Source organism: Chaetodon auriga, chromosome 12, assembly GCF_051107435.1.
Source record: "Chaetodon auriga isolate fChaAug3 chromosome 12, fChaAug3.hap1, whole genome shotgun sequence".
Classification (NCBI taxonomy): Eukaryota; Metazoa; Chordata; class Actinopteri; order Chaetodontiformes; family Chaetodontidae; genus Chaetodon; species Chaetodon auriga.
This window is the reverse complement of record NC_135085.1, coordinates 12,166,087-12,188,879: the sequence shown is the minus strand read 5'-3', so window position 1 is coordinate 12,188,879 and position 22,793 is coordinate 12,166,087. Positions and strand designations below refer to the sequence as shown.

Below are 22,793 nucleotides of genomic sequence, written 5' to 3'. Positions count from 1 at the left end.
GTACCTGATCTTCATCACACACAAAAAAGTCGCTAAATTAGCAGCAGTGTTTCTTATTACTTTCAGCCCAGCAGTAGTCAAATTTCAACAATATGTGTTCAATATTGGCCATTTTCTGATTTCTATCTGTAAATTATAGCAAAACCACAGGAGCAGAATCATTTAAGATCCCTTTTCCTTCATGTGTTCATCCCCTTTAGTCGCTGTTTATGCTGATAAAAATCCTTTTGCTGTTTAAATGTGTGAGAGTGAGTTTGTATAGGCCGCAGGGCACAAGCAGAGGTGTGGGAGCTTTGGGAGGTGGTAAACGTTCATTATTTTTCATGCTCTGGGTCAAAAGTATGCATGTGTGGGCTGGACTGGTAATATGATGAAAATTTGCAGGCCTTCGGGGAGCAAGGTGTGGCCACGGGGTGTTTTCTGGCCGTTCAAAGATCTCGTTCTGTCAAATGTGGTTCGTAAACGGAGGATGAACTGAAACCAGATACGGTGTTAGCTGAGTGTTTAACCTTCCTCAGAGCCTGTTATCACGACAAGTCAGCATAATTGGCAGGATATTGTTCTGGTGAGTGTTACATCTGACTCTCACCTTCAAGGTAACATGGTTAAGGTTGATTGTATGGGTGTGGTAGCAGCAGTGTGGCATTGAATTTTGAGACGCTCATGGGACTGCGCCCTCTGGTGTTCACTGTGAGTTTGGACAGCAGAGGAAGCCACAAGTACTGAAAAGCATTGGGACAGATGACAAAGGGAAAAACAGAATACAGAATACAGATTATTATGTACAATATGTATGAACCCAACTGAACACCAGTTCAAACTCTTTTCCAGTCTGTGTAATTAAAAGCACTGACGCTGCTCTGGGGTCTCATGGTGGCCCGACAGGACGCTTAATGTTGTTTTTATCACCTTAATATTGAGAGAGAACACAAGAAGCTGATATACAGGACTGACTTCCACACCGTTGCTTTAAACACAATGTTTTACCAGAGAGAATAATTAATAAATATAAAGCTCTACCCATGTTCTTTACCAGATCCAACAAGCCTACCGGTTTCTACCAAAGATGCTAATCTTTAAAAACGGATCACAAATTTATTGTTTCATTTCTTTCTGAAAAATAGCAAATTGTTTCCAAAAAAAGCCAGCCGCTGCCATTTTTAGCAAATGTTTTGTGCTCCTGTAGTGATTGTATAGTAGCAGTAGTAGTAATGAGTGGAGCAGTGTGGCTCATTCATGTGTTTTTAATGCTTTTGGAGCTGTAAAGTGCTGAGGAATAAGATATATCAGACTTTGGCTTATTCTCATTAATATTACAGTCACTTATAGAATAACTGTGTGGGCTCGAGAGCGATATCACAATACTATCTCTGTCACTTCACAGCAGGAGACGGATTTAATGACGTGCTCAAAAGTTATTGATCAATAAAACAGCAACAACAAATGGTACAAGATATGATCGTTTAATTGTTGATTATCTCTCAGTACAGAAATATTTCTTGTTGTAACATTCTTGCTGTGATTCAAGTTGGCAGCTTTGTCTTGATTTTTAAGTGGCATTAAAAGAAGTTTTCCTAGGGTTTAGCAGTGAAACTGCCCACCAGCTTCCCTCAGACAACATTAGCAAACAAACATGCCGTCGCTGTACAAGAACTTTTGTACAAAACAAAAATAAATAGCATTCATTTCAATGTGGTGTGCCTCTTAACTCCAACATTCAAACAGCAGAAAAAAATGGCAGAAAATGTTTAGAAGATATGAAATCAGATTTTTTTTTTAATGAAAAAAAAAAAAAAATTACAATAGCTCGTCTGCTCGAAACAGAAATGGTCTGAAGTAGCAAAAGACAAGTGCCTCGAGCTTGAATATCTTAGCAGACACGGCGCAAAGCAGAAGCTGTGCACAGAACAGCGCTTCACTCTCATTTAATCCCAAATGTTTTTCCTCTTTGCTTCAGTTGCTGTTACAAACTACACTGATAAACCAAAGTGTTTTTATTTCAGCTTTCCTTGCCTGCCTTTCAATTTAAGTGGAGAAACAAGCTTGAACACAAGTCGCATTAAATCTTCTCATTTCCATGTGAATTACTTTTGTAAGCAGCTATTCTAAACTACCTTGTTTGGGTGTTTATTAAAATGTGCCGTCTGCCATTACAAGATTTTTCTTGACAGATTATAAAACAATATACCAATACTGTTTAATATTATATCATTAGACTAAAATGAATTTAATGGCAGATTTAAAAAAAAAAAGGAAATCATTTGTCCAATCCTTGACAAACATTAACAGCTCTTGAAATGGCAATGAATTATGTTATCAGTGTACATGAAACATTATTTTCTCTCCGTAAAATACAAAAAAAGATGCGCTCCTCTTTTCTCTGCAACACCGAGCAAAGCCAGACATACTCCACAGATACGACCAACACCTGCAGTTACACACATGAAAGGAAATCTACAAGCCAAACACACGAGTAAGCATATATGTTAAAAATATGTTTTTAAAAAAAAATGAAATAAAATAAATAGACAATCACAATGACAAACTCAATATTTGGCAGGTAAGCACAAGTCAGTCTGTAAACAAAATTCTCGTTGTCACCAGAGATCACTGGTCTGTGGGAGGAGGCAGCGGCTCCGTCATTCAGGAGGAAGTGGAATACTGTACGCACATATGTATGTATGTATGCGTCTCCTCTGCCCACGACGCCCCTCCAGCCCCCTCACACCTCCAGCTACAACTTGGCTAAATAACTAAGGGCAGTTGAGGGGGCCCTCTGCAGACTACTGAGGTGAATACTCAAAGAAGGGGCCCGGTTACAGCGTGACACATGCAAAGACAAATTCCCTTCCCGGCTATGTTCCCTCGTAGTACAGAGCTGTGCTTACTACCGGATCCTGGTGAAGAGGTTCAGCACGGACACGGATTCCTGAAAAACGGGAGGGGGGGCAGAAAAGGGAGGTAAAACAGAGATAATTAGAGACAGATAAGGGAAGGCGACAGGTGGAAGACACTGAGCAAAGCAGAGGATCTAAGATGTAAAGTGAGAAATGAAGAGAAGTAAAACCTTAGTGGATCTCATCTTGCTAAAGACGTTCCAGAAGCGAAGTGTTTCATCTCCAGCTCCTGTCACAATGGCCTCTCCATCAGGGGACATGGCCTGCACGTAAACTCACTGTTATACACTGCGTATAGTATATGACAACAGTATGTAGTCAGAGTAATCAGGCGTACGTGCGTTTTTTTTTGTTTTTTTTTGTTTTAGTTCCAGTGTGGGTGGCTCTGCTGTCACTTGCATTCGCAGAGAGCAGGAGGTGATCATGTCTGCTGAATAATTTGCTCTGCTGAGCAGCACTTTGGCAAAAACATGCAAAATTGTAATGGGTTCAGAGCTCATTACATTTTTTTTAATCTGGGCATATAAATAGGAATGAGGAATCAAAATACTTCTAATACTAAAAGCACACATATTTTTATTTGTTTGTTTTTCCAGCAATGTTTTAGCACCTTGTTTCTACTTCAGTTTGAGTTTGCTGGTGTAACCTTGGGACTACTGGGTCAACTGCCTGCACACAGTCATCATATAAAAACACACAGTCTATACTGACCAGGTAGAGTACTCTGTAGGAATGTCCGGTAAGTTTAGCCACTTGAGTGAGAGAGGGATACTTCCAAACCAGAATCTGGTTCTGGGAATAACCGTGTGTGCTGACCTGCAGAACACAAACACAGTATTTAATACACGTTTATCTCAGACTAAAAAGAACACTGTTAGATTGGGACATGTGCCTGAATACTATCAATCAAAATCAATGACAATTCCATCGCTCTGCTTCGTGTACAGAGGGGTGTGTTTAGCCTGGCTTAACTCCAAGATTGGAAGTGGGGTTAAACTGCTATCAGAACTGAAACAATACACCTTCAAACAACACTGAAACTGAGTAATTTACACGGACAACACATCCAAGTGTCATTATGGTATTTTCAGTGTGCAAATAGTAACCTAACTATGACATGATTTTATCTAAGATCTGCATTTAAAAGCAGAAACATGTCATCTATATGGCCACAGCAGCTGTCCAGATCAAGACCTTCAGGTGACTCACCAGTTCGTTTGTGTGCTTGGACCAGGCCAGGTTGCAGACCTGAGAGCCGGTGTCCGTGCACTGTAAGGGCTGGCCAGTCAGCGTGTTCCAGAAGCGGATGCAGCGGTCGGCGGTGCCGCCTCCAGAGGCCAGCAGGCCGTGCTGGTGGGGGGACCAGGCGATGGCCTTCACTGCAGCCAAGTGCTCTGTGTACTGCTGCACCGGGAGGACGCTCGAGTGGTTCCACACAAGTAGCTACAGGCAGCAGGTTGAAATGAAGGGAGAGGAGGTAGAGAAAAGAGTTTGTGATGTTTTACGAAAACTGTGTGTAAGTTAATGTGTGGCTCTCAGACAAACACGTGAGACTCTGTCTTTATACCTTGTTGTCGTTTCCACCTGAGGCTAGCAGCTGGTGGTCCGTGCTCCACTTGAGCCCACAGACTTCCTGTCTGTGTCCTTGGAGACGGCGCTCTGACTGGAGAGGCGGGGCTCTGATGTCGCGCTGCAGGATCACTCTATCACGACTCCCAGACGACAGCTGGTCAGCGTTCCATGCCAACGCACCTGGCAGCAGAAGATGAAAGGCAGATTGAAGGAAGGGTGATTCACCGACCAAGAATGAGAGATGTTGCTTAACAACTGTGTGAAAATGAATGAAGTGTGTAATATTTGACTCCTGTAACTGTCCCCGCCTCCATCTCCCCAGCCTCTCAACTCACCCACTCTGGCTGTGTGTCCTTCTAATACTGAGAGCTTCTTCCCTGCTGCTGCATCCCAGATCTGTACATAGCCTTTATGAGTCCCCACCGCTACCAGGTTACCCTAAGAACAGACAGCCAAAAAAAAAAAGGAAAGGACATTTTTAAAGGATGAAATGGAGCCTGTGCACCAAAGCTCGTTTGCATCTTCACTAATGTCAAGTAACAGCCCTTTTCCACGATGGATCTCAGGTCTCACTGAGTAACTGTCAATTAATCTGCACTCAAAGTGTAAAAATGTGAATACAGTTTTGGTAAGCAGGTTCTGCTACAATCATATTGATGATGCTGGATGTTTTTCTTTTTTCATGTAACCTGACAGCAGTTGAAAAGATGATAGTAGGTGTGAGAGAAACCCACCCTCTCTGACCAGCCCACTGACGTTACAGAATCTCCTTCTACAGAGAGGTCACACAGACGTGTCACCTGCAAACATGGAGAGGAAAAATAACACAGGTTAACAGAAACGACATTTGAGAAAGAAACACATAAACAGGCTTAGAATATTTTTAACTACAGTGAGGACCTCTGCTGGATGCCTCATTACACTCAATTAACTGTTCACACACACCTGGCTGGTGCAGGCACTCCACAGGTATACACAGGTACCAAGTCCAACACTGAGCACATTCAGAGAGGACCAGTCCACTAAGTTGAGGTAGAAGTCATCCTGAAGCTCTGGAGCATCCAGAACTTTGAAAGGAATTTTGGATATTTTACGTGTAGGTTTCCTTGGTGACCGCAACAGTTTCTGGCTGCAATGCACAACACAATTTAATGAGCAATACAATGCTAATTCTTCCAAAAGGAGTCAAAAACATTTGAGCGATGACGAGGAGATCATATTACCTGTTGCTACTGACAGGTGAAAGAGAATATGGAGAGACTGTGTTCCCATCCTCTTCTGGCAGAGCCCTCTTAGCACTTACAGAATACTACAAAAACACAAGCAGATCATTAAAGATGCAGGGAAAACTCCCCATTAAAGTATTACGTTCAAAGTTTTGCCCATGTTAACTGTTTTTACACTAAAAAGGCTCCTCTTGGCAGGAGTGGATGGCTGCAGACGACGATCCTCTGACTGGGGGTCCTGGACTTTCTCGATGCCGGCTCCCAGCAGCTCGTTCTTCAGCAGAGCCGAGTAAGCCAGGCCATCCGCTAAAGGCAGAAGAAGAGACAGAGAGGAAATCAAACCAGGCTATCAAAATAATTAAATTCAAACACTGTGGCCCCTCTGCAATTTCTTCTATCTCTCACATCGTTAAAGATCAGGGAGAATTTTTCACTCAGCTTTGTTTAGTCCTTATCTCCAGTTTCCATAAGCCTGTCAAAGCTTAGTAAACAAGAGAAGGTCAAATTATCCCGTTTGACCGGAACAGACAGATAACTGTTGGAAAACGAACCTAAAAACAGATGAAACTCACACGAAATCTACAGCGACAACAGAGAAGAACATCTGTCTTTGCTGCTGATAATCACAGGGTAACTTGTGATGCATCACTATCACGATAACTTCCCTGTGATAACTAATGTCTCATAATACAGCTGATTCTGCGATATACAATATTTTACAAAGCAGTCAGAGTATCTATGAATCTCAAGCTTAATATACACACCCAAAATAGTGAAATATGCCTCTGGATCAGAACTGAACAGTTCATGGTATTGGTGCCAGAGTATCAATAACATGAGCTACAGCAGCAATGATTAGCTGAATAATCAACTAGTTGTCCAACAAAAGAATAAATAAATCGGCAACTATTTTGATAATTGTCATTTTCCAAGCTGAAATATCAAACATAGAGAACAGATAACAGATTTTACATGTTTGTGTGTCATATAGGATCGTCAGCTGATCATCTTTGTGTTTTGGACTGTTGGTCAAACAAAATGAGGAATTCAAATACATCAGACATGTTCTGACATTTCCTAGACAAAAAAGTCATTTGATTAATTGGAAAAAAAATCAGCAGATTTATCAATAATGATGATCCTTAGCTGCAGCCCCAAACACAACCACCTCATCAGTGCTGTATGACATTAAATGTCAATGTACATATTACATTAAACACTGTATCACAATATTCATTCGTCCCACCTCCAGTCTCTTGGTACAAAAGTGGACTGATTACCTTTGTTGCTGTCAGTTGTGCCATCTTTGGTTTTCCTGTTTTGATTGTGGGACTTTTCAATTTCCTGTGCCAGATAATGAAATAAATAAATCATCCTTTTCAACCAAATCTTTCAACTTGTTATGTGCAAGTATTGACAGACAAATTAAAGGAAAACGCTAATAAATAACATGTTCCCCTATAAGCCATAATCAACGCTTTGATCTTGACGGCACTGTTCTTTTGACAGCAAAGACAGCGAAGTCCCGGGTGTGTGGTAGCAGACTCACATTGATGCGGTGGAAGTTGACACTCCAGTTGGCTCCGGCCCGGGAGGGAATAAAGCGATCGCCGTGCTTGCTAGGGGAGGACAGGGGGGAGCTGGTGGGTGTCAGAGCTCGCACCGCTCCTACAGCTTTCTACACAAGGGAGGAGAGGAGAGAGCACTTTGTGATGAGAGGCCAAACACACACAGGCCTTGGACAGTCATTTGAAAACTTGATAGCAAAACAGGAAGATAATTTAAGAGGCAGATGGTGCATTTGTTTGAGGTGTTAACAACAGAAGGCCACATTCACAAAACCCAGTCATTTGGCTGGTGAGGTCTTATTACCACTCAACACTAGTGACGCCGTCAAAGGAAAGCGACTGGCCCGTTAAACCGCTAAATCTTCCAACACATTGAGAGTAACACCCTCTCCGCCCATCAGAAGTCCTTTGCTGGGTAACAGTCGTCTTTGGGAGGGGCTCAGGGATAATCTTGCTATGGTCAAGACAATGACCTGATCATCACAGTCATTACAGTCAACAATGTAAGGTTTGGATATGATAATCCTTTCTGACACAATATGTCTATTGAAAACAGTACAAAGACAAGGTATTAAATGTTTTACTCATCAGCTTCAATGGTCTTTTGTAAATATCTGCTTATTCTGAATTTGATGCAGCAACATGTTTCAAACAAGTTTGGACAGGAGCAACTAAAGACTGGGAGAGTTGTGGAACACTCCAAAAACACCTGTTTGGAACATTCCACAGGTAAACAACTTTTTTGGATTTGGGGTCGTAGGAAATATTGGTTAAAGAGGAAATACAGCTCCTGTATATATTAGGACTGGCACACAATGGAAAAAAAATGTGTGTATTGTTTACTTACTATGGGGCTTGCATTCTCATTTTGTATATTGATCTGCCTGAGCAGCCTGCACTCATAGTCCTGGTCCATGATGCCTGAAAGCAGGATGACACTGATCAACACAATCATAAAATCACACCACACTTTAACAACACACATTGGGACTGCCATAATTATGGGTTGCTTACTTCTGCTAATTTTGTCTGACTTTCCAGTAACAGGACTGAAAAGATGGCAGATGTCTACCAGTAATGTGGCAAAATATAAATGTCTGCAATTAACAAACAGCTGTACACTACTGACAGCTAAGCCTATTTAGCTGACTCCTGATAAGAAAACTAGCATATGACAGCTGTGAAGCACTGCAAATAGTTTTCTTATCAGGAGTTTGCACCGATCACAGTTTCCAGTGCCCATAGTGATGTCTTCAAACTGCTTATTTTGTCCAACCAACAGTCCAAAACTCTAAGATATTCAACCTTTAACAATATAAAGCAGAGAAAAGCTGTAACCTGCGCATGCTTAGCATTCTGCTTGATAACTTACTTAAAAACTGAATGGATTATCAAAGCATTGCTACTGGTTTTCTGTAGATCAACTACTTGATTAACAGACTAATTGTTTCAGCAATACTGTGGTGTTTTGTATTGCACTTCGCTAAATTCAATCACTCCTGAAGGCTAACTGACAAGCCCTGTAGGGGAGTATCACACTGATCAGGAGACGTCCCCCGATATCGACATGTATCACATTTGTTATTAGGCAAAATAAACATTTAACTGGATTACCAACTTTACAGTCACCTTCAGGAAGCATTCCTTGAAATAATATTGGTTGAAATCGCAATCGCTTTGTGCTGCTAAATTAGCTAGGCAACAAAACGTCTATTACAATTAATGGCATGAAGACTCCATCGACACGATTAGCGTTACCTTGCAAGTTATAAAGACAACCCTAACAAATAGGTCTAGAGCTTCAGTTTAAATCCCACACTAGCTCATTTTGGGCAAATCTGTTCGTAAACGACAATGACATTAGATACAGTGAACACAGTCAGCTGCGGGTGGGCTCAGTCTTCTGCTAACAACACTTCATTTATCTTTGTGAACACTTGCAACTCTAAAACCATCCTAACTGCAGGTATTTGCAGGCAAGATTCTAGAAACAACATAAATGAATAAACAAATAAACCCGCTGTGGTGATTGTTGTTGATCTGTAATCGCAATACCAAAACGTTAAACATTAAAAGCCAAATAAGTCATTGACCACCCATCATTCAGAGGTATGCTAATGCTAACACTAGCTCAGCTGGCTGACCTAACGTAAGATACGCTAGCTGTGTGGCTAATGCATTAGCAACATTGTTTGTTCACAATCTCCTCTATAATAACACCTACCGTGCCCCGATAAACCCTTCCTGTTACGCGCCGTTGAATTGTTTTTCTTGGCAGTGTCGGTTCCAGTTGAAATGTGTTGTTTTATGCGTTTTACGCTTAAAAACAGAGCATGTAGAACACAAATGTTTTCTTTTGCCGAGCGTTCAATTTGGCTTCGCTAAGCATCACGGGTAAGACGTGACGTCACTGTTTTTGAATCACACATTTTGCGTTGCTAAGGAAACGTGTCACAGGCACAATGCCTATCCGTTGACTTCCTGTCACATCTTCAGCAGGCTGTTCACTGAAGCATCAACAGCCAGCGAAGCTGAGGCGGCGCAGTGACAGAGAAAGAGATCTGAGAAGGTTAACAAAACAAACATGTAACACGTCAAAAATATAGCTAGTTACTAATTAATCACTGTTAATAATGAATCATCTCGTTATGGGTTAATAAGGAAGTTATGTACTGAATGATGGATGTTGTTGGTTTGTGTGGCTTTAACACCGAATTTCATGAGAGGAATGATTTGAGCTGAATATTAACTTATGGACTACGACTAAACATGAGAGTTTGGAAATTTGCAGACTGCATTCTTATGCAGTGGGACAACGGGCAAATTTCCAGACTTGTGGGAAATTGAGAGATTAAAGATATATGTAATTTGATCAGCAATTAATGTGGTAGAGATTTCAAAAATAAAGGTCTAGTTTATCCTCCCCAGTTGCTTGTATTTATTTGAGAGTCAGTTTCATTAAATTGAAGTACTCTAACCAGATGTGCACATTTTTCAAAATAAACTGGATGAAGCAGAGATATTGTTGACAGTGGCTGTAATATTCAATGAATGCAACAGACAAAAGTGGCAGCCTCATTGCCAGCCACTGAAAAGTATTACTAGCCTGACATGATTAAAAACGCAACTTTACAAAATAATATTTTGGTGTAAACAAATTTCATTTTAGTTAACAGAATTTACAGTATCTCTCAAATGGCTTTATTAGAAAAAAAAAGAGATGCAGTGAAACAAATATAATCATGAAGTAAAAACAGACTAAACACATTCCTTGTGCAAAAGTTTAAAATGAAGACAGCCTGTTTGTAGGTATAGACCACTGACTGCTGAAATAAACATTTTATCAGTTTGCAGGACACAGCGATACCACATAGTGAGATGTTGACAGCAAAATTTCACCTAACCATTGGAAGTTGGTGTGATATTTAAAAAAGAAAAGCATGTCAAGAGCCTGGAATCCTAACATGGTCCAATAGCTTACCTAAAGAACTCTCATTCAAAGTGCCGCAGAAAAGGTACAGTAGGTTCAAGTTCATTATTGAAATTCTAATAAAAAAAAAAAAACAACACCCAGTAATGTGCAAAAGTATAGTTTTTAAAACTAAATAGTCTAAATGGGCTAGATGATGAATACATCTTTACTGTCGCATAAGGAAAAATGGAGTAAAATGGGTGGCTCAACTCAGCAGATCAAAGGGCTCATGCTGTTCAAATCAGGGCAGTAAATGCGGGTGAGGGTTTTCTGAATTGGATGTGTGGCTTCATGAGCCTCTTCAAACACTGGTTTACACCAAATGTTCATGTGTCTTGGACTGATTCCTGTTATACAAAGTCGCATTCATATTACTTATAGTCCTGAAAGAAAGTCACAGCCGCAGCTCTACAGCACAAAGCACAATCAGAGGCTCTAAAAGTCACATTGTCTAAAAACACAGCATGTCTAGTAGAAAACAATACAAAACGTGCTTTATACAGACAACCAACTAAACAAGACAGAGTCTGAAAATGATACAGAAAATGGCATGTTAAAATCCCCTAAACTGATAATAAGACAGTGTTGAAGCCCCATGTTACCTGCAATGACTGAGAATGACATAATCAGACTTATTACTTTGCATGGCTTCAGATACCCTGTTATAACATCTGCATGAGAACCTGGAAACCCGGCACTACATTAAACATTCTAAAAAGCTTGTGTGCTCATGGTATTGCAATAGTTTTCAAACCAGTGAGGAGTGACTGTTGGAATGGCGGGGTGACCTACAATGAAAATACAGTACATCTGGACACAGGACGCTGGTCTACAGGGAGGAGGTATCTCTAGGCATAAGTTGCAGGCCGTTGCTGACCTGGAAGCGAGTTTCATCGGATATACCATACTGCTCCAAGGGGTCCTGCGGAGAGAGAGCAACGAAGTGAAACTGAAAGAAAACAACAGCTCAATGTGCAAATTCCCTGTTACTGAAGCAGAATCGAACTTAACTATTAAATGGTCAGTTTACCAAAATCACACAAACACAAAAGTATATTTGACCCCTGTCGGGAGATAATTTGGGTTTGATTTTGTGAGGTTTTGAGATCTTTGAAACTTCTACCTCCTCTACAACACAGTGTGGGTAAGAGGAATTTAACTGACCCTTTCATACCACCTGCACTTAGTTACTGCTGCTATGCCTCCAAAGTCACACACTGCACATATGGAGTTACAGTGATAACGGTGAAAGATAGACAAAAGCAGACTTCAGCTTAAATGATGACTCTTGCTAGCAGATTTTATAAGAGAAGCTAGTTAATGGTTAATCTGTGTGAGTGAGCAGAGAAGTCTGTCTACAGCTGACGTTTCCATGTGACACATGTTAAAAAGTACCCTGTAAAAGGGTTTTAAATATGTACTCAATGGCTGCCCACAGGCAGGCAATATCCCTTCAATCATTTGGTGGTTCTCACAGCATCCATAAACTCCAATTGATAACCTCAAAAAACACAGTTCCTCTCATGCTTTCTTATGAACAGTTTTCATTGAGAACGATTTTTTGAGGTCTGTGGATCATTCGACTATTCTAAATGTTCCTCTCCATCATGTTGATGATGCTGTGCATTTCGGTGGGTCAAGCGCAGCACAAATTCACTTTGCACTTCCCAGTGTGTTTGATAGAAACACCATCTGTGTGGCATTTAGTGTACTGACATGCTGCTTTGAAGGGTCTCACCTTGCCAGTGAGCCTGTGGATTTCAGTTCGATAGAATATCAGGTTCTTCCTCATGAACTCGTAACTGCAAGACATGAGATGACAAATTAGTTTGACATTTGAGGGGGGGGGGGCATATGCAAAAACCTGAGCTCATAATCATCATTTCCTGTTTGACAGCATTTGTTTTCCCAGTAAACTTTAACACAGGACAAGGTCAAGCAGTGATGGCTCAAATGGAAACTGTTCAACACAAGTCACAATGTTGACATTGTGTCCCTGAAAACAGCCAAATCATTCATGTGTGACTGTTTCACCCACGTGAGTCTGTTACTGGACGCTAAAACACGCTGAGGTGTGAGTTGTTGAATTAACATCTCACCGCACAGTAAGACCTACCAAAGCCACAACAAATGCCAGAACAGCGTTGATGGACGCAGGTTTGTGACCATATTCAGCTGTAGAGGACACAGTCCTTCAGTCTTGTAATAATCTTCACTTATATAACATAGTTTTGTAATTGAGTTGAAACAATTCGGACATCTGTCATTTGTTTTTTGTTTTTTTTGTTTGTTTTTTTGTTTTAGATTAATCATAGACTATGCAACATGTATGGAAGTTTTAATGCAAAAATTCTTATTCACTGTTAGGTGTTGACATTTTTTTTTACCTTAGAATTGACTGAAATGATTGATTATCAAAATTGCAATCAATTACTTTTCTGTTGAAATGTTAGTTTCTGCCTGGTCACCAAAAATATGTACAGGATCTTGGTGACTGTTACTAAAATGGAAAACATTCAGTCTTACCTGGCCTTGATTATGGCGTCTATCCACTCCCCACACTGCTCTTCAGAGTCACACTCAAACAGATACTTCCTCTCTGCTTCATCCAGAAATGCTGCAAAGGAAACATAGAATTAACCAGAAATACATGATGCAAACGCACAAACAGTAACTGTCATGTAAAGCCATAAATGATGGACTTTGACAGATTTAACAAAAGGCTGTGAGACTACACAGCAAGTGAGAGAGGGCAGGTTAACAATGTGAAATGTAACACTGGGGACACTGCAGCTCACCGATAGAGAAGGTCTGGCTGTCCTCCCTCTCCACCCGACACTGCTCCAGCAGCAAAGCTCCGATCGGCTGGCAAATAAATCAAGACTTAATTTTGATTCAACAAGTTGCTGCCTTTTACAGGAAGTCATTTCACTTTATCATGCTGCGCAGGTAACACAATGAATACACACTGTGACAGCAAAGGTATGGACAGGTGTTCAAATGATGATTCAACTGACCTCCTCCTCATCAGTCCGGAAATAAAACAGGAAGTTAACGACGAGTTTCACCAGCCTCTTCTTTACAACTGTACGATATCAAAAGGGAAGAGAAATGAAACTCCACAGCACACAGTTACAGTACAGTTACAGTTACCAACACAGCTGATGTATGGCGCGAGCTGACTCTGCTAACAGCTGATTCTAACACTTAGCTGCTGCCCGGGCAACATGAAACGGAAGTAGGTGTGAGAAGAGTCGATATGTAATATGACCGTGTTACCGTCTCCTTTCTTGGGTCCTCGCATCCCCAGTTCAGCCGCTTTCTCTGAGGGCTGGCGGCTCAGGGAGACCAGCTCCTTCTCGTTGAAACGCATCGCAGTCACTGACGCAGTCAAACACGGCTTGTTCAGGGTTGAGCCATTCCCACGAGCGAAAACATAAGATAACAGTAGTAAGAAGTAGTCACAGTTGAGTCTCTGTCGTCGACTACACGTCGCTGTCTCGATGTCTGATGTTCTCGAAGTGTGACGGAGTGTTTTTGGTCATTTCTGCGGTTCAGCGGTGCCGGACTTCTCCTTCACGCCTCTCTCCGGACACACGTTCGCTGTCAGCGCAGTGATACTCCTCGCTTGTAATAGTACGGTAATCGGGCAGGATCCAACTAGGCGAACAGCGCGTTTTAAACCGGACATACTTTCATGATGCAGCCCAATGGAAGAGGAAGTGTTCAGATACTTTAGAAAAAAATACTAGTATAGAATCACTGGGGGGGAAAAAGAAAAAAGAGGAAAAAAACATAAATGTAAAGCTGTTACAATTTAATAATGTTATTTAAGCAGAAGTATGCCAGTATCAATGTACTGTATTAAAAGTATTCAGTACAGAAAAATGGCTCCTGACTGTTATTCACATATAATTAAATTATTATTAGCCCTGCCTCAACATGCAACGAACGTGTGAGCAGCATTTCACTGTTGGTTGAGGAAAGGATTACAACTATGATTATCTCATTCTGATTATTTTCTCCATTCATCGACTAATTGTTCGTGAGACATGGCATCACAATAACGCAAAGCTCGAAGTGACAGCTTCACAATGGTTTGTTTTGTCCAACCAATAGTACAAAATTCAAAGTGGTCAAAAATAACTGCTAATTATCGAAGTAAACCCTCCCAAATGTACTCATATTTGTTAAGATCGAATCATGAAATGTTTTTTCATGACAAAAGTTTCTAAATAAAATAGCTTATTTCTCTTTGTGGTCATCATAGCTTTGTTCACACAGCCAGTCCGGTCCTCCCTCCAGTCCAGGAGGTGGCGATAACGCACCGGAAGCTGTTTGCCAACCGCCAGAGAAGCCACCTGGGCATGCGCACTACAAATCTACAGTGGCATGATCCTAACGTAGTGGAGTCGGTGAGTGTTTTGGTGTTTTTATGATCTCGTCATGAATAGTTATCGTTTTCTCCTGTAACTAACCAATTCATTATCTTGCGTATTGTTTTAGCTACCTTTTGATTGTCGTTCGATCATTCAGATATGTTAAAATCTATCAACTACTAGCTGGTAACAAAATTAGCTTAGCATTAGCATTGTCATAATGTATTCAGTAGCTAGCTAGCCTTACGTTATGCTAACGTATTGCAGCGAGCTAGAGATCAGTCAGCAGAATACATTTGAATTGTAGCGTGATTACACTCCCCTCTTAACTGTGGTAAATTAAGTTATCTCAAGTCATTGTTTGGCTTAATAAGTGATGTTACTTTCTCGGCAACATCAAGATAACTTAGACCGATCGCTCGTACGGCAGGTTAGCATAAAGAACCTCAGTCAAGAGGGGTCTGAGCAGGACTGTCTTTAAAACACATGAAGTCCACCAAGACTAGTCACAGAAATGTGAGCGGTGTACTTGCACATAAGCCAGTAATTTACAGTCATATCATAGTGGTATTTGAACACAAAAATAATTTATCAACACAGCAAATAGAGAGTCAGTCAGTGGTCTTTTAGTGTTTATTCATAAATGATAATGTGTTCACCACACTCACATGGTACTGTGTTGGACCACAATCTTATAGGATAATAACAGTAAAAGTCATTCTGTATTACATCCTTGGCAGCAATGTGTGCTTTATTTTTCCTAAGATAATCAGGAAGGATCTGCCTTGAGTACCTGCCCAGTGGTGACTAGACAAAGAGGTGAGGGTCTCTGTGTGACTGAGCTCATCACCCCGCAAAGATGGATTTCCAGCATCGAGCTGGAGGGAAGACGGGGAGTGGTGGGGTGGCGTCTGCCTCTGAGAGTAACCGTGATCGACGAGAGCGGTTACGTCAGCTGGCACTGGAGACCATCGACATCAACAAAGACCCCTACTTTATGAAGAACCATTTAGGATCATACGAGTGCAAACTTTGTTTGACACTTCATAACAATGAGGTGAGGAGGCACATAATGATTATCAGAGCTTGGTGTTATTTATTGTTGTCTGAATATCTTGAGTATATTACAAATGGCTCTCCTCTGTATTACAGGGCAGCTACTTGGCTCATACACAAGGAAAGAAACATCAGACCAACTTGTAAGTCTACTTCTTGTCTATAACATATAATGCTGTGTTGTCAAACCACACGTCCACATGATTGCTGTGAATTAAGAGAGTAACAACCCAGTGTGTTAACTAGCACTTTTAAAAACTACATATTTTGTTTGTTTCAGAGCGCGGAGAGCAGCCAAAGAGGCAAAAGAAGCTCCTGCTCAGCCAGCTCCAGCAAAAGTTAAAGTTGAGGTCAAGAAGTTTGTCAAAATTGGTCGACCAGGATACAAAGGTAAGCTGGCTGCGTGGTTCTGTAACAGTGAAGTGCTTGTTTAGTTTACCCTCATAGTGGTTTCACTGAAAATGTATTTTAATGTGTGGCCCATGTCATTCTCTTTTCTCATAGTAACCAAACAGAGGGACCCAGAGACCGGACAGCAGTCCTTACTTTTCCAGGTTAGTGTGTTTGGTTGGATTTCCTGTGTAAAACCTGTTGGGTCAGTTTGATTCGTTTCTGTTGTTTTGGGAACAAAGCAAATTAACATGAATGCTCCACTTAAGAGAGATGCTATTAAATGATTCGGTTTGCTCAAATTATTACTTTTGTTTGGCCTTTGATTGTGGTTTTGTCGCATCACTGACACCTGAAACAGCATGAGTGACGAAACATTTCTTTTAGGTGTAGAGGTCTGACTGTCAAAGACAAATCTTTAAAGTAGCTGTTTATCTTTTCTCCGTTCATCAGATCGACTACCCAGAGATCGCTGAAGGAATTGGACCCAGGCATCGCTTCATGTCTGCTTATGAACAGCGCATCGAGCCCCCCGATCGTCGCTGGCAGTACCTGCTTTTGGCTGCTGAACCATATGAGACTATTGCCTTTAAGGTGAGTGGGAGCTGCACTTCTATTGTGCTCTTGCTATTTTTCTTTTTGCACTGACATAACATCATCCTCTTTGCTCTATAAGGTCCCCAGTAGAGAAATTGACAAAGCAGAAAACCGCTTCTGGACCCACTGGAACAGAGAAACTAAACAGGTACTTACGAGCTGATCAGCATTTGTTTCCACAGAGTCAGCCTGGGCTTTTAATGAGAGAGCAGTAAACAAACGTCTTATGTGTTATTTTTCTTCACAGTTCTTCCTTCAGTTCCACTTCAAAATGGAGAAAGCTGTTCCCCAGTCCAGCGGCCCACCACCTCCTGCAGGTGTGAAGCGCCCCCCTCCTCTCATGAGTGGCGTTGGCCCACGGCCAGCAAACGAGTCTTTGCCACCTCCCCCGCCAGGTGGGATGCCTGTCCCCCCCCTGCCACCCGGGGCCCCGGGTGCCCCACATATGCCCCCTCAGATGCCCATGCCCCCCATGCCAATGAGGCCGCCTCCTCCTGAGGGCCTTACAATATCTAATAACTGATCCTCTACCAGCGTGTGCTGATTGCTTTCTTTCACGGTGTGCAGTCACACTGCCACGGCGGTCTTCAGTGTCCATCCCTTTAGATACTGCAGATACATTCAGTTTAATAATTTCTAAAAATGATGTTTAAAGTGTGCATTTAGTCCATTTTTATGCATTTGTTTGGTTTCTAAAAATGTGTAGGGCAGCCCACATGACCACACTGTTTTGTATAAATGCTTAGTTTCTGTGGAGCTGTGATTGACAAGAGCTCATCTTTTAAGAGACTGTTTTTGTAATTAAATTCTGTGGAGAAAAACATTTGCATCACAAAGTGTGTTTTTACAAAGACATTGCACACAGAAAGATTTACTGATGTTTCATATATAGCTCGAGGTTGCAGATCAGGATAAAAGCTTGAATTTACTGGGGAGTTACTAAGTGGGTCAAATTGTTGATAACCCATAATTTCTGTCTTCAGTTTCCCTTGTTTGTCTGTCTGCTAGCTGCATACTTTCACGGTTAACTGAGTTGGCACAATTAATTAGTAGTGTATTAAAGATGTTGTCGGTCTTTCAACAGTGAAGAGAATCAAATGAGAATAAAACAGTCAGGACAATGAATTCACTGAAAATGCAAACGTCTTTACAGGCAACTTAAAGCTCTATTACACTATTATTGGTCTTGCAAAGCAGCAAGAGGCTGTAACACACTGACACCGATTGGGTCCAGTCATTCAACTGGAAGTACGCATTATTTTTGAATATCTGGTAGAGAAAATCCATTATTGAATTCAATGTTGCCACCTTTTAATAAATGTTATCAGATCAATTCAGGTGAAAACTTTTAGAAAATGAATTGATGTCTCCCGCAGCAGAAAGAATCAACTCATCCCTTTGGAGTCTTTTTCTTCTTTTTCTGTTCCTCCAACTTTTTGTTCCTCTTGGGCATTACCTCATCATTCCCTTCATCCACATCTTCATCATCATCTGCTTCTTCTGGTTCCTCCGTGTTATCTCGTTCTTTCTTGTCTTTGATCTCTTCATCTCTGCTCCTCTTGGCTCTCCTGTCCTTTAATTTCCCCTCTCTTCGCTTCATGAGTTTTTTGTCTGGCAGCGGCTTGTTTCTGAAACCTCTTGATGTTCGTGCTGGTGCTCCTCTCTTTGACTTTCCTCTTTTGAGTTCTTCATCATCATCGTCCTCCTCGTCCTCTTCATCGTCAAGGTCTGGCAGCCACCAGAACATTACATCCCATAGACTCGTCTCGGGCTAGAGGAGGAGAGAAGACGTGAAGTACAAACTGCGTACAAACAGTACAATCTGTGGTGCATGAACAGCTGTTTATCTTAAAAGTGGATGACAAAGCAGTAAAAATGAACCAATCGCAAGGTCTCTTTACCTCTGGAGGTTGTCCTCTGTGTCGTAATGTGCCTGTCCGTCTTGCCGTCAGTCCAAATTCTTCTTCCTCCTCCTCCACTGTCCCCTGACCACGCAGAGTTTCTGTGTTTTGAAAAGAGACCACTCAGCCACCACAGGCATGTCATTTTATAACAGCGGCCCTACTTTCGCTTGCTAGTTTACTTGCCATGAAGCCTCTGAAAGCCTGAGGTGAGCACCAGGATGGTGATGGCCACAAACAGACAGCGATTGAGGGTGACGTTCTCCCATGGTGTTTCTATCTGGCTCAGGTTTTGGATGGACAGGGCTTTGTGCAAGGACGCTGAAGGAGATACAGGAAAGAGGAGGGGAAGCTGTTACTGTAATCCAGCAACATAATTAAACATTTAAAGCTGACGAGGGTTGAGGAGACAGATGGGAATGACTCACTTGTTCTGGAGAAACTGGGTTCTCTGGGTAAATTCCTAGGTTCTGCTCGTGGTTGCTGTGGAACTGGAGCCGTTTCCTATTGGAGAACGACATGTAGTTTAGAAGACAGGCTACATTAGAGACGTGAACACAGTGAAAACTTGGTCACGTTGGTTGTTTTCCAACAAACCTCTCTGACTCTCCTTGTAGGGTGCATTTCTGAAACAGACAGATGGAGATTTACTGAGGGGTGAGATCATAAACCATAAACAACAAATTGCAGCTCAACCAACCCTGCCCTCAATCTGGAATTTAATCATCCACATTAATTTGATTCATGCTCATACATTATTATTGGCGAACATATGCTTCATTTTATTCACCTCTCATTTACAGAAAACTCACGTCTACTGTGCCAAACGTATATTACAGACAGACATAACAGATGTTGATGGCCATGTTAGGGAATCTGTTAAGCTAAATGCTTCCATCAGCCCACCAACATACTGCTAATGGCAATGCAAACATACTGGTTAGCATATTCACTATCTCTGCTTAGTGTGTTAGCCTGCTAACATTTGCCAATTGCCACTAAACACAAAGTACACCTGAAGCTAATGGGAATGTCAATAACATTGGGTATGAAGGTATTGTGTCATAAAGACAATTAAAATATTGGGCAAAAACTTTTGATCTGATGATGGTGCAAGATGAAAAGTCACATGATTTATCAGAACCTTTCCTGAGGAGTAAATGAATGTTGGTACCAAATTTCATAGTAATTCATCCTTTAGTTGTTGAGATATTTCACTCAAAACCACAGATGTCAACCTTATGGTGGCACTTGATGAAGAGTCAGGTGATCACCAAAGTCAACAGGATTCATCCTTTGGAGACTGTAAAAGGTTGTATAAAATTATTTAGGTCTGAACCAAAGAGCTGGCAAATAAAAATACATTCTCCCACATGGTCTTTTTAGACTCAGCTCTGTCTCACAAGGAGCGTTGTGTGTGTGTGTGTGTGTGTGTGTGTGTGGACAGATTGAGGCTTATTAAACCCACCATCCATTCAGCATGACAGAGGGGCATTATCACTGTGTTGCCTTTGACCAGGAGTCATATTTCAGTAGCTCCCTGTGCTGCTGCTCCCAAGTATTTATAGAGCTGTACAATATATGTACAATGGGTGACAGCTTTTATGTGCAGGCATTACAGATTCTGTGTGTGTGTGTGATTGTGTGTCACCACCTGGTCTGCGGATCTGTCGAACAGGCTTCTGTGGAGGAGGATCTGCTCTCGGTGGCCCTAACTCCTCTTCAAATGTCTCATAGCTTTCTTCCATCCCTTCCCAGAGAGAGAGAGAGAGAGAGAGAGGGAAGGAGAGAGAGAGGGAGAGGGAAGGAGATGGAAGCGGCTCAAAACTGAGTTTGTTTAAAAATGATTTAATGGATTTAGATACTACACAAAGCTTTGCATGTGAACCTGGCTGTAGTCAGAGGCCAGTTCAGCCAATATATCATTGATATTTTTAGAAATGCTTTTGTTGCCAGCTGTTACCTTCCAAAAACAAGAGGACTGAATGGATTGCAAAGTCACCGCAGTCATTCTTTCCTTCCTGAAAATCTATTTTCACTGTCTCATCAGTGTTTCATTTTGGCTACACAAAATGGCAAAAGTAAAAGGTCAACATCTCCACTTTATGAATAAAACTGAGGCAGTTTCCTGACCTTCACATTTACAGATGAATGCTGTGAGGCCCTTATGTCTTACATGACATTTCTTCACAGACATTGAGCTAATGTCCTCGCAGCCCTATAAATAGATAAAGCAATGCCACTGGAGGGACAGACGGATACACACTGCACATAAACGCACAAAAAGAAAAGGGCTGATGTTACCACTGCACCCCTGATGAGCCTCTCCAGCAATGAAGCCTAACCTTTGACCCTGATTGAAATTAGGACTTGACCTACCTGCCTCGACATTTGGGGTCCTATGGGCAGCGTCGTGAGAACCTTTGTCACACTGCCTGTTGTTCCTCTGCAAAGATGGCAGCAGAGTCACACTCTGAACTGTCTGACAGCCAAGCACAGGTGTCAGAGGATGAAAAAACAAAAAGAATGGACTGTCAGTCAGAGGCGTTGACTGAGGCAGGGCTGACATTAACATGCGCTGTACTGTCCCAAGAGAGGGCTCAGAGGGGAAGGAGGCTATGGGTTATATCAAGTTTTGGAAAACAATGCTATTAAAGTTTTCTCTTATGTGTTATCAAGGGAGTTACAGTTCATCAATCCGACCAATGTTCAGCAACTAGAACAGCAATGAATAACAATTGTTAAAAAAAAAAAAGCAACAAAAAAGGGAAAAAAAAACTCTTTATCTGAACATTGTATGGACACTATTGTATTTCACCAGCAGAGAGCGCCACTGTTCTTGGAAGATGCATTTTCTGGCTGCTTTGATGTCTGTAGTCTATCAGGCAAACTGGCTGTCAAGCGGATTAACAGAAGGACTCACACATTTCCTTTTCATGAACTGACTGACAGCCGCAGCCTTTATATCAAGCACTTTGGACACACATGACCATGCTGGTTTTATCAGATTATGTTCTTAATGTTGCTTTAGTGCATCTTTCTTCTGCAATCTTGTCAAATGAATGAGGCAAGTGGATATTACGATAGTGTGTGTGTGTGTGTGTGTGTGTGTGTGTGTGTGTTGTGAAGCTGTCAGGCACATTCACCCTCTTTATATGAGATGGAGGCCGCTAACAAGAAGCAGTGTAAACAGATGTAAAGATGATTGGGTTATATCAGGGTGAGGTGGTTGCAGGCCACCTTTATGTGGGAGAGGAGAGGAAGTGTTGGTAAACAGGCTTGTGGCAATGTTGATGACTCATACCTTTGCTGGGACTCTGCCCAATTCCAGCTGAATCACACATTGCTATACCCATCAGTAATCACTTTGAATTGGACTAAAGCTCTGTAACCTTTGCCGTGGGTAAACTAAGCAAGAGCGGGCTGGGGTCTCAGATGGTACCCACAGCTGCATCACATGGTGTAATGTACAAAACTTGACACAGCCAACCTCTTCCAGCGTGGTGGGTTTTATCAAAATGAAAGCATGCCTGCATCCACTGTATGTGGCTGAATCCAGTCTCCTTATATACAGTCCATCAATCATGTGACTTATAAATCACCACAGACACTAACTATACAAGACATTACCAATATCTAATCAGAATCATTTCAGCCATGCTATTGGTATGGATTTACGGATGATGACGTTTGGGGGTCCACCACTTTGTTCCACACTGAAATGTCTCGACAACC

The 22,793-nt window shown here is 41.6% G+C and overlaps 4 protein-coding genes across 4 annotated transcripts; 1 reads left to right on the top strand and 3 right to left on the bottom strand.

The window, feature by feature from the left end:
- Positions 1-1,447: 1,447 nt before the first annotated feature.
- Positions 1,448-9,655, bottom strand: LOC143329768 (fizzy-related protein homolog). The gene is made up of 14 exons (XM_076745809.1): positions 9,488-9,655; positions 8,111-8,184; positions 7,245-7,373; positions 6,976-7,039; positions 5,871-6,001; positions 5,693-5,778; positions 5,415-5,598; positions 5,204-5,269; positions 4,805-4,907; positions 4,465-4,649; positions 4,107-4,340; positions 3,609-3,713; positions 3,068-3,160; positions 1,448-2,929 (listed from the first exon to the last, which is right to left on the bottom strand). Exons 2-14 carry the CDS (start codon positions 8,177-8,179, stop codon positions 2,888-2,890), a joined length of 1,491 nt encoding a protein of 496 aa, XP_076601924.1. The 5' UTR covers positions 8,180-8,184; positions 9,488-9,655; the 3' UTR covers positions 1,448-2,887.
- An 819-nt stretch (positions 9,656-10,474) lies between these two features.
- plekhj1 (pleckstrin homology domain containing, family J member 1) lies at positions 10,475-14,377 on the bottom strand. Its single transcript, XM_076745311.1, has 6 exons — positions 14,015-14,377; positions 13,753-13,820; positions 13,534-13,600; positions 13,262-13,352; positions 12,474-12,537; positions 10,475-11,657 (listed from the first exon to the last, which is right to left on the bottom strand). Exons 1-6 carry the CDS (start codon positions 14,106-14,108, stop codon positions 11,565-11,567), a joined length of 477 nt encoding a protein of 158 aa, XP_076601426.1. The 5' UTR covers positions 14,109-14,377; the 3' UTR covers positions 10,475-11,564.
- A 672-nt stretch (positions 14,378-15,049) lies between these two features.
- On the top strand, positions 15,050-17,980 carry sf3a2 (splicing factor 3a, subunit 2). The gene is made up of 8 exons (XM_076745310.1): positions 15,050-15,150; positions 15,880-16,171; positions 16,267-16,313; positions 16,451-16,560; positions 16,675-16,724; positions 17,014-17,154; positions 17,237-17,305; positions 17,405-17,980. Exons 2-8 carry the CDS (start codon positions 15,974-15,976, stop codon positions 17,678-17,680), a joined length of 891 nt encoding a protein of 296 aa, XP_076601425.1. The 5' UTR covers positions 15,050-15,150; positions 15,880-15,973; the 3' UTR covers positions 17,681-17,980.
- Positions 17,981-19,236: 1,256 nt separating this feature from the next.
- Positions 19,237-21,501, bottom strand: LOC143329245 (uncharacterized). Its single transcript, XM_076745054.1, has 5 exons — positions 21,438-21,501; positions 20,713-20,808; positions 19,656-19,684; positions 19,487-19,562; positions 19,237-19,379 (listed from the first exon to the last, which is right to left on the bottom strand). The coding sequence occupies exons 2-5, from the start codon at positions 20,804-20,806 to the stop codon at positions 19,237-19,239; spliced, it is 342 nt and encodes a 113-aa protein (XP_076601169.1). The 5' UTR covers positions 20,807-20,808; positions 21,438-21,501.
- Between the last annotated feature and the right edge of the window lie 1,292 nt (positions 21,502-22,793).

What these genes read in the sequence shown, in the direction of transcription:
- LOC143329768 (XM_076745809.1), bottom strand. Translation starts at nt 8,179, where the DNA reads ATGGACCAGGACTATGAGTGCAGGCTGCTCAGGCAGATCAATATACAA. An exon ending in CACAACTGACAGCAACAAAG is followed by an intron (nt 6,002 to 6,975) that starts GTAATCAGTCCA and finishes TTCTGCCTTTAG; the next exon opens with CGGATGGCCTGGCTTACTCG. An exon ending in CCAAGCACACAAACGAACTG is followed by an intron (nt 3,714 to 4,106) that starts GTGAGTCACCTG and finishes TGTGTTCTGCAG; the next exon opens with GTCAGCACACACGGTTATTC.
- plekhj1 (XM_076745311.1), bottom strand. Translation starts at nt 14,108, where the DNA reads ATGCGTTTCAACGAGAAGGAGCTGGTCTCCCTGAGCCGCCAGCCCTCA. An exon ending in TCCGGACTGATGAGGAGGAG is followed by an intron (nt 13,601 to 13,752) that starts GTCAGTTGAATC and finishes TTTATTTGCCAG; the next exon opens with CCGATCGGAGCTTTGCTGCT. An exon ending in TCCACAGGCTCACTGGCAAG is followed by an intron (nt 11,658 to 12,473) that starts GTGAGACCCTTC and finishes CTCTCTCCGCAG; the next exon opens with GACCCCTTGGAGCAGTATGG.
- sf3a2 (XM_076745310.1), top strand. Translation starts at nt 15,974, where the DNA reads ATGGATTTCCAGCATCGAGCTGGAGGGAAGACGGGGAGTGGTGGGGTG. An exon ending in TGACACTTCATAACAATGAG is followed by an intron (nt 16,172 to 16,266) that starts GTGAGGAGGCAC and finishes TCTGTATTACAG; the next exon opens with GGCAGCTACTTGGCTCATAC. An exon ending in ATGAGACTATTGCCTTTAAG is followed by an intron (nt 17,155 to 17,236) that starts GTGAGTGGGAGC and finishes TTGCTCTATAAG; the next exon opens with GTCCCCAGTAGAGAAATTGA.
- LOC143329245 (XM_076745054.1), bottom strand. Translation starts at nt 20,806, where the DNA reads ATGGAAGAAAGCTATGAGACATTTGAAGAGGAGTTAGGGCCACCGAGA. An exon ending in CTACAAGGAGAGTCAGAGAG is followed by an intron (nt 19,563 to 19,655) that starts GTTTGTTGGAAA and finishes GTTCTCCAATAG; the next exon opens with GAAACGGCTCCAGTTCCACA. An exon ending in ACCCAGTTTCTCCAGAACAA is followed by an intron (nt 19,380 to 19,486) that starts GTGAGTCATTCC and finishes TATCTCCTTCAG; the next exon opens with CGTCCTTGCACAAAGCCCTG.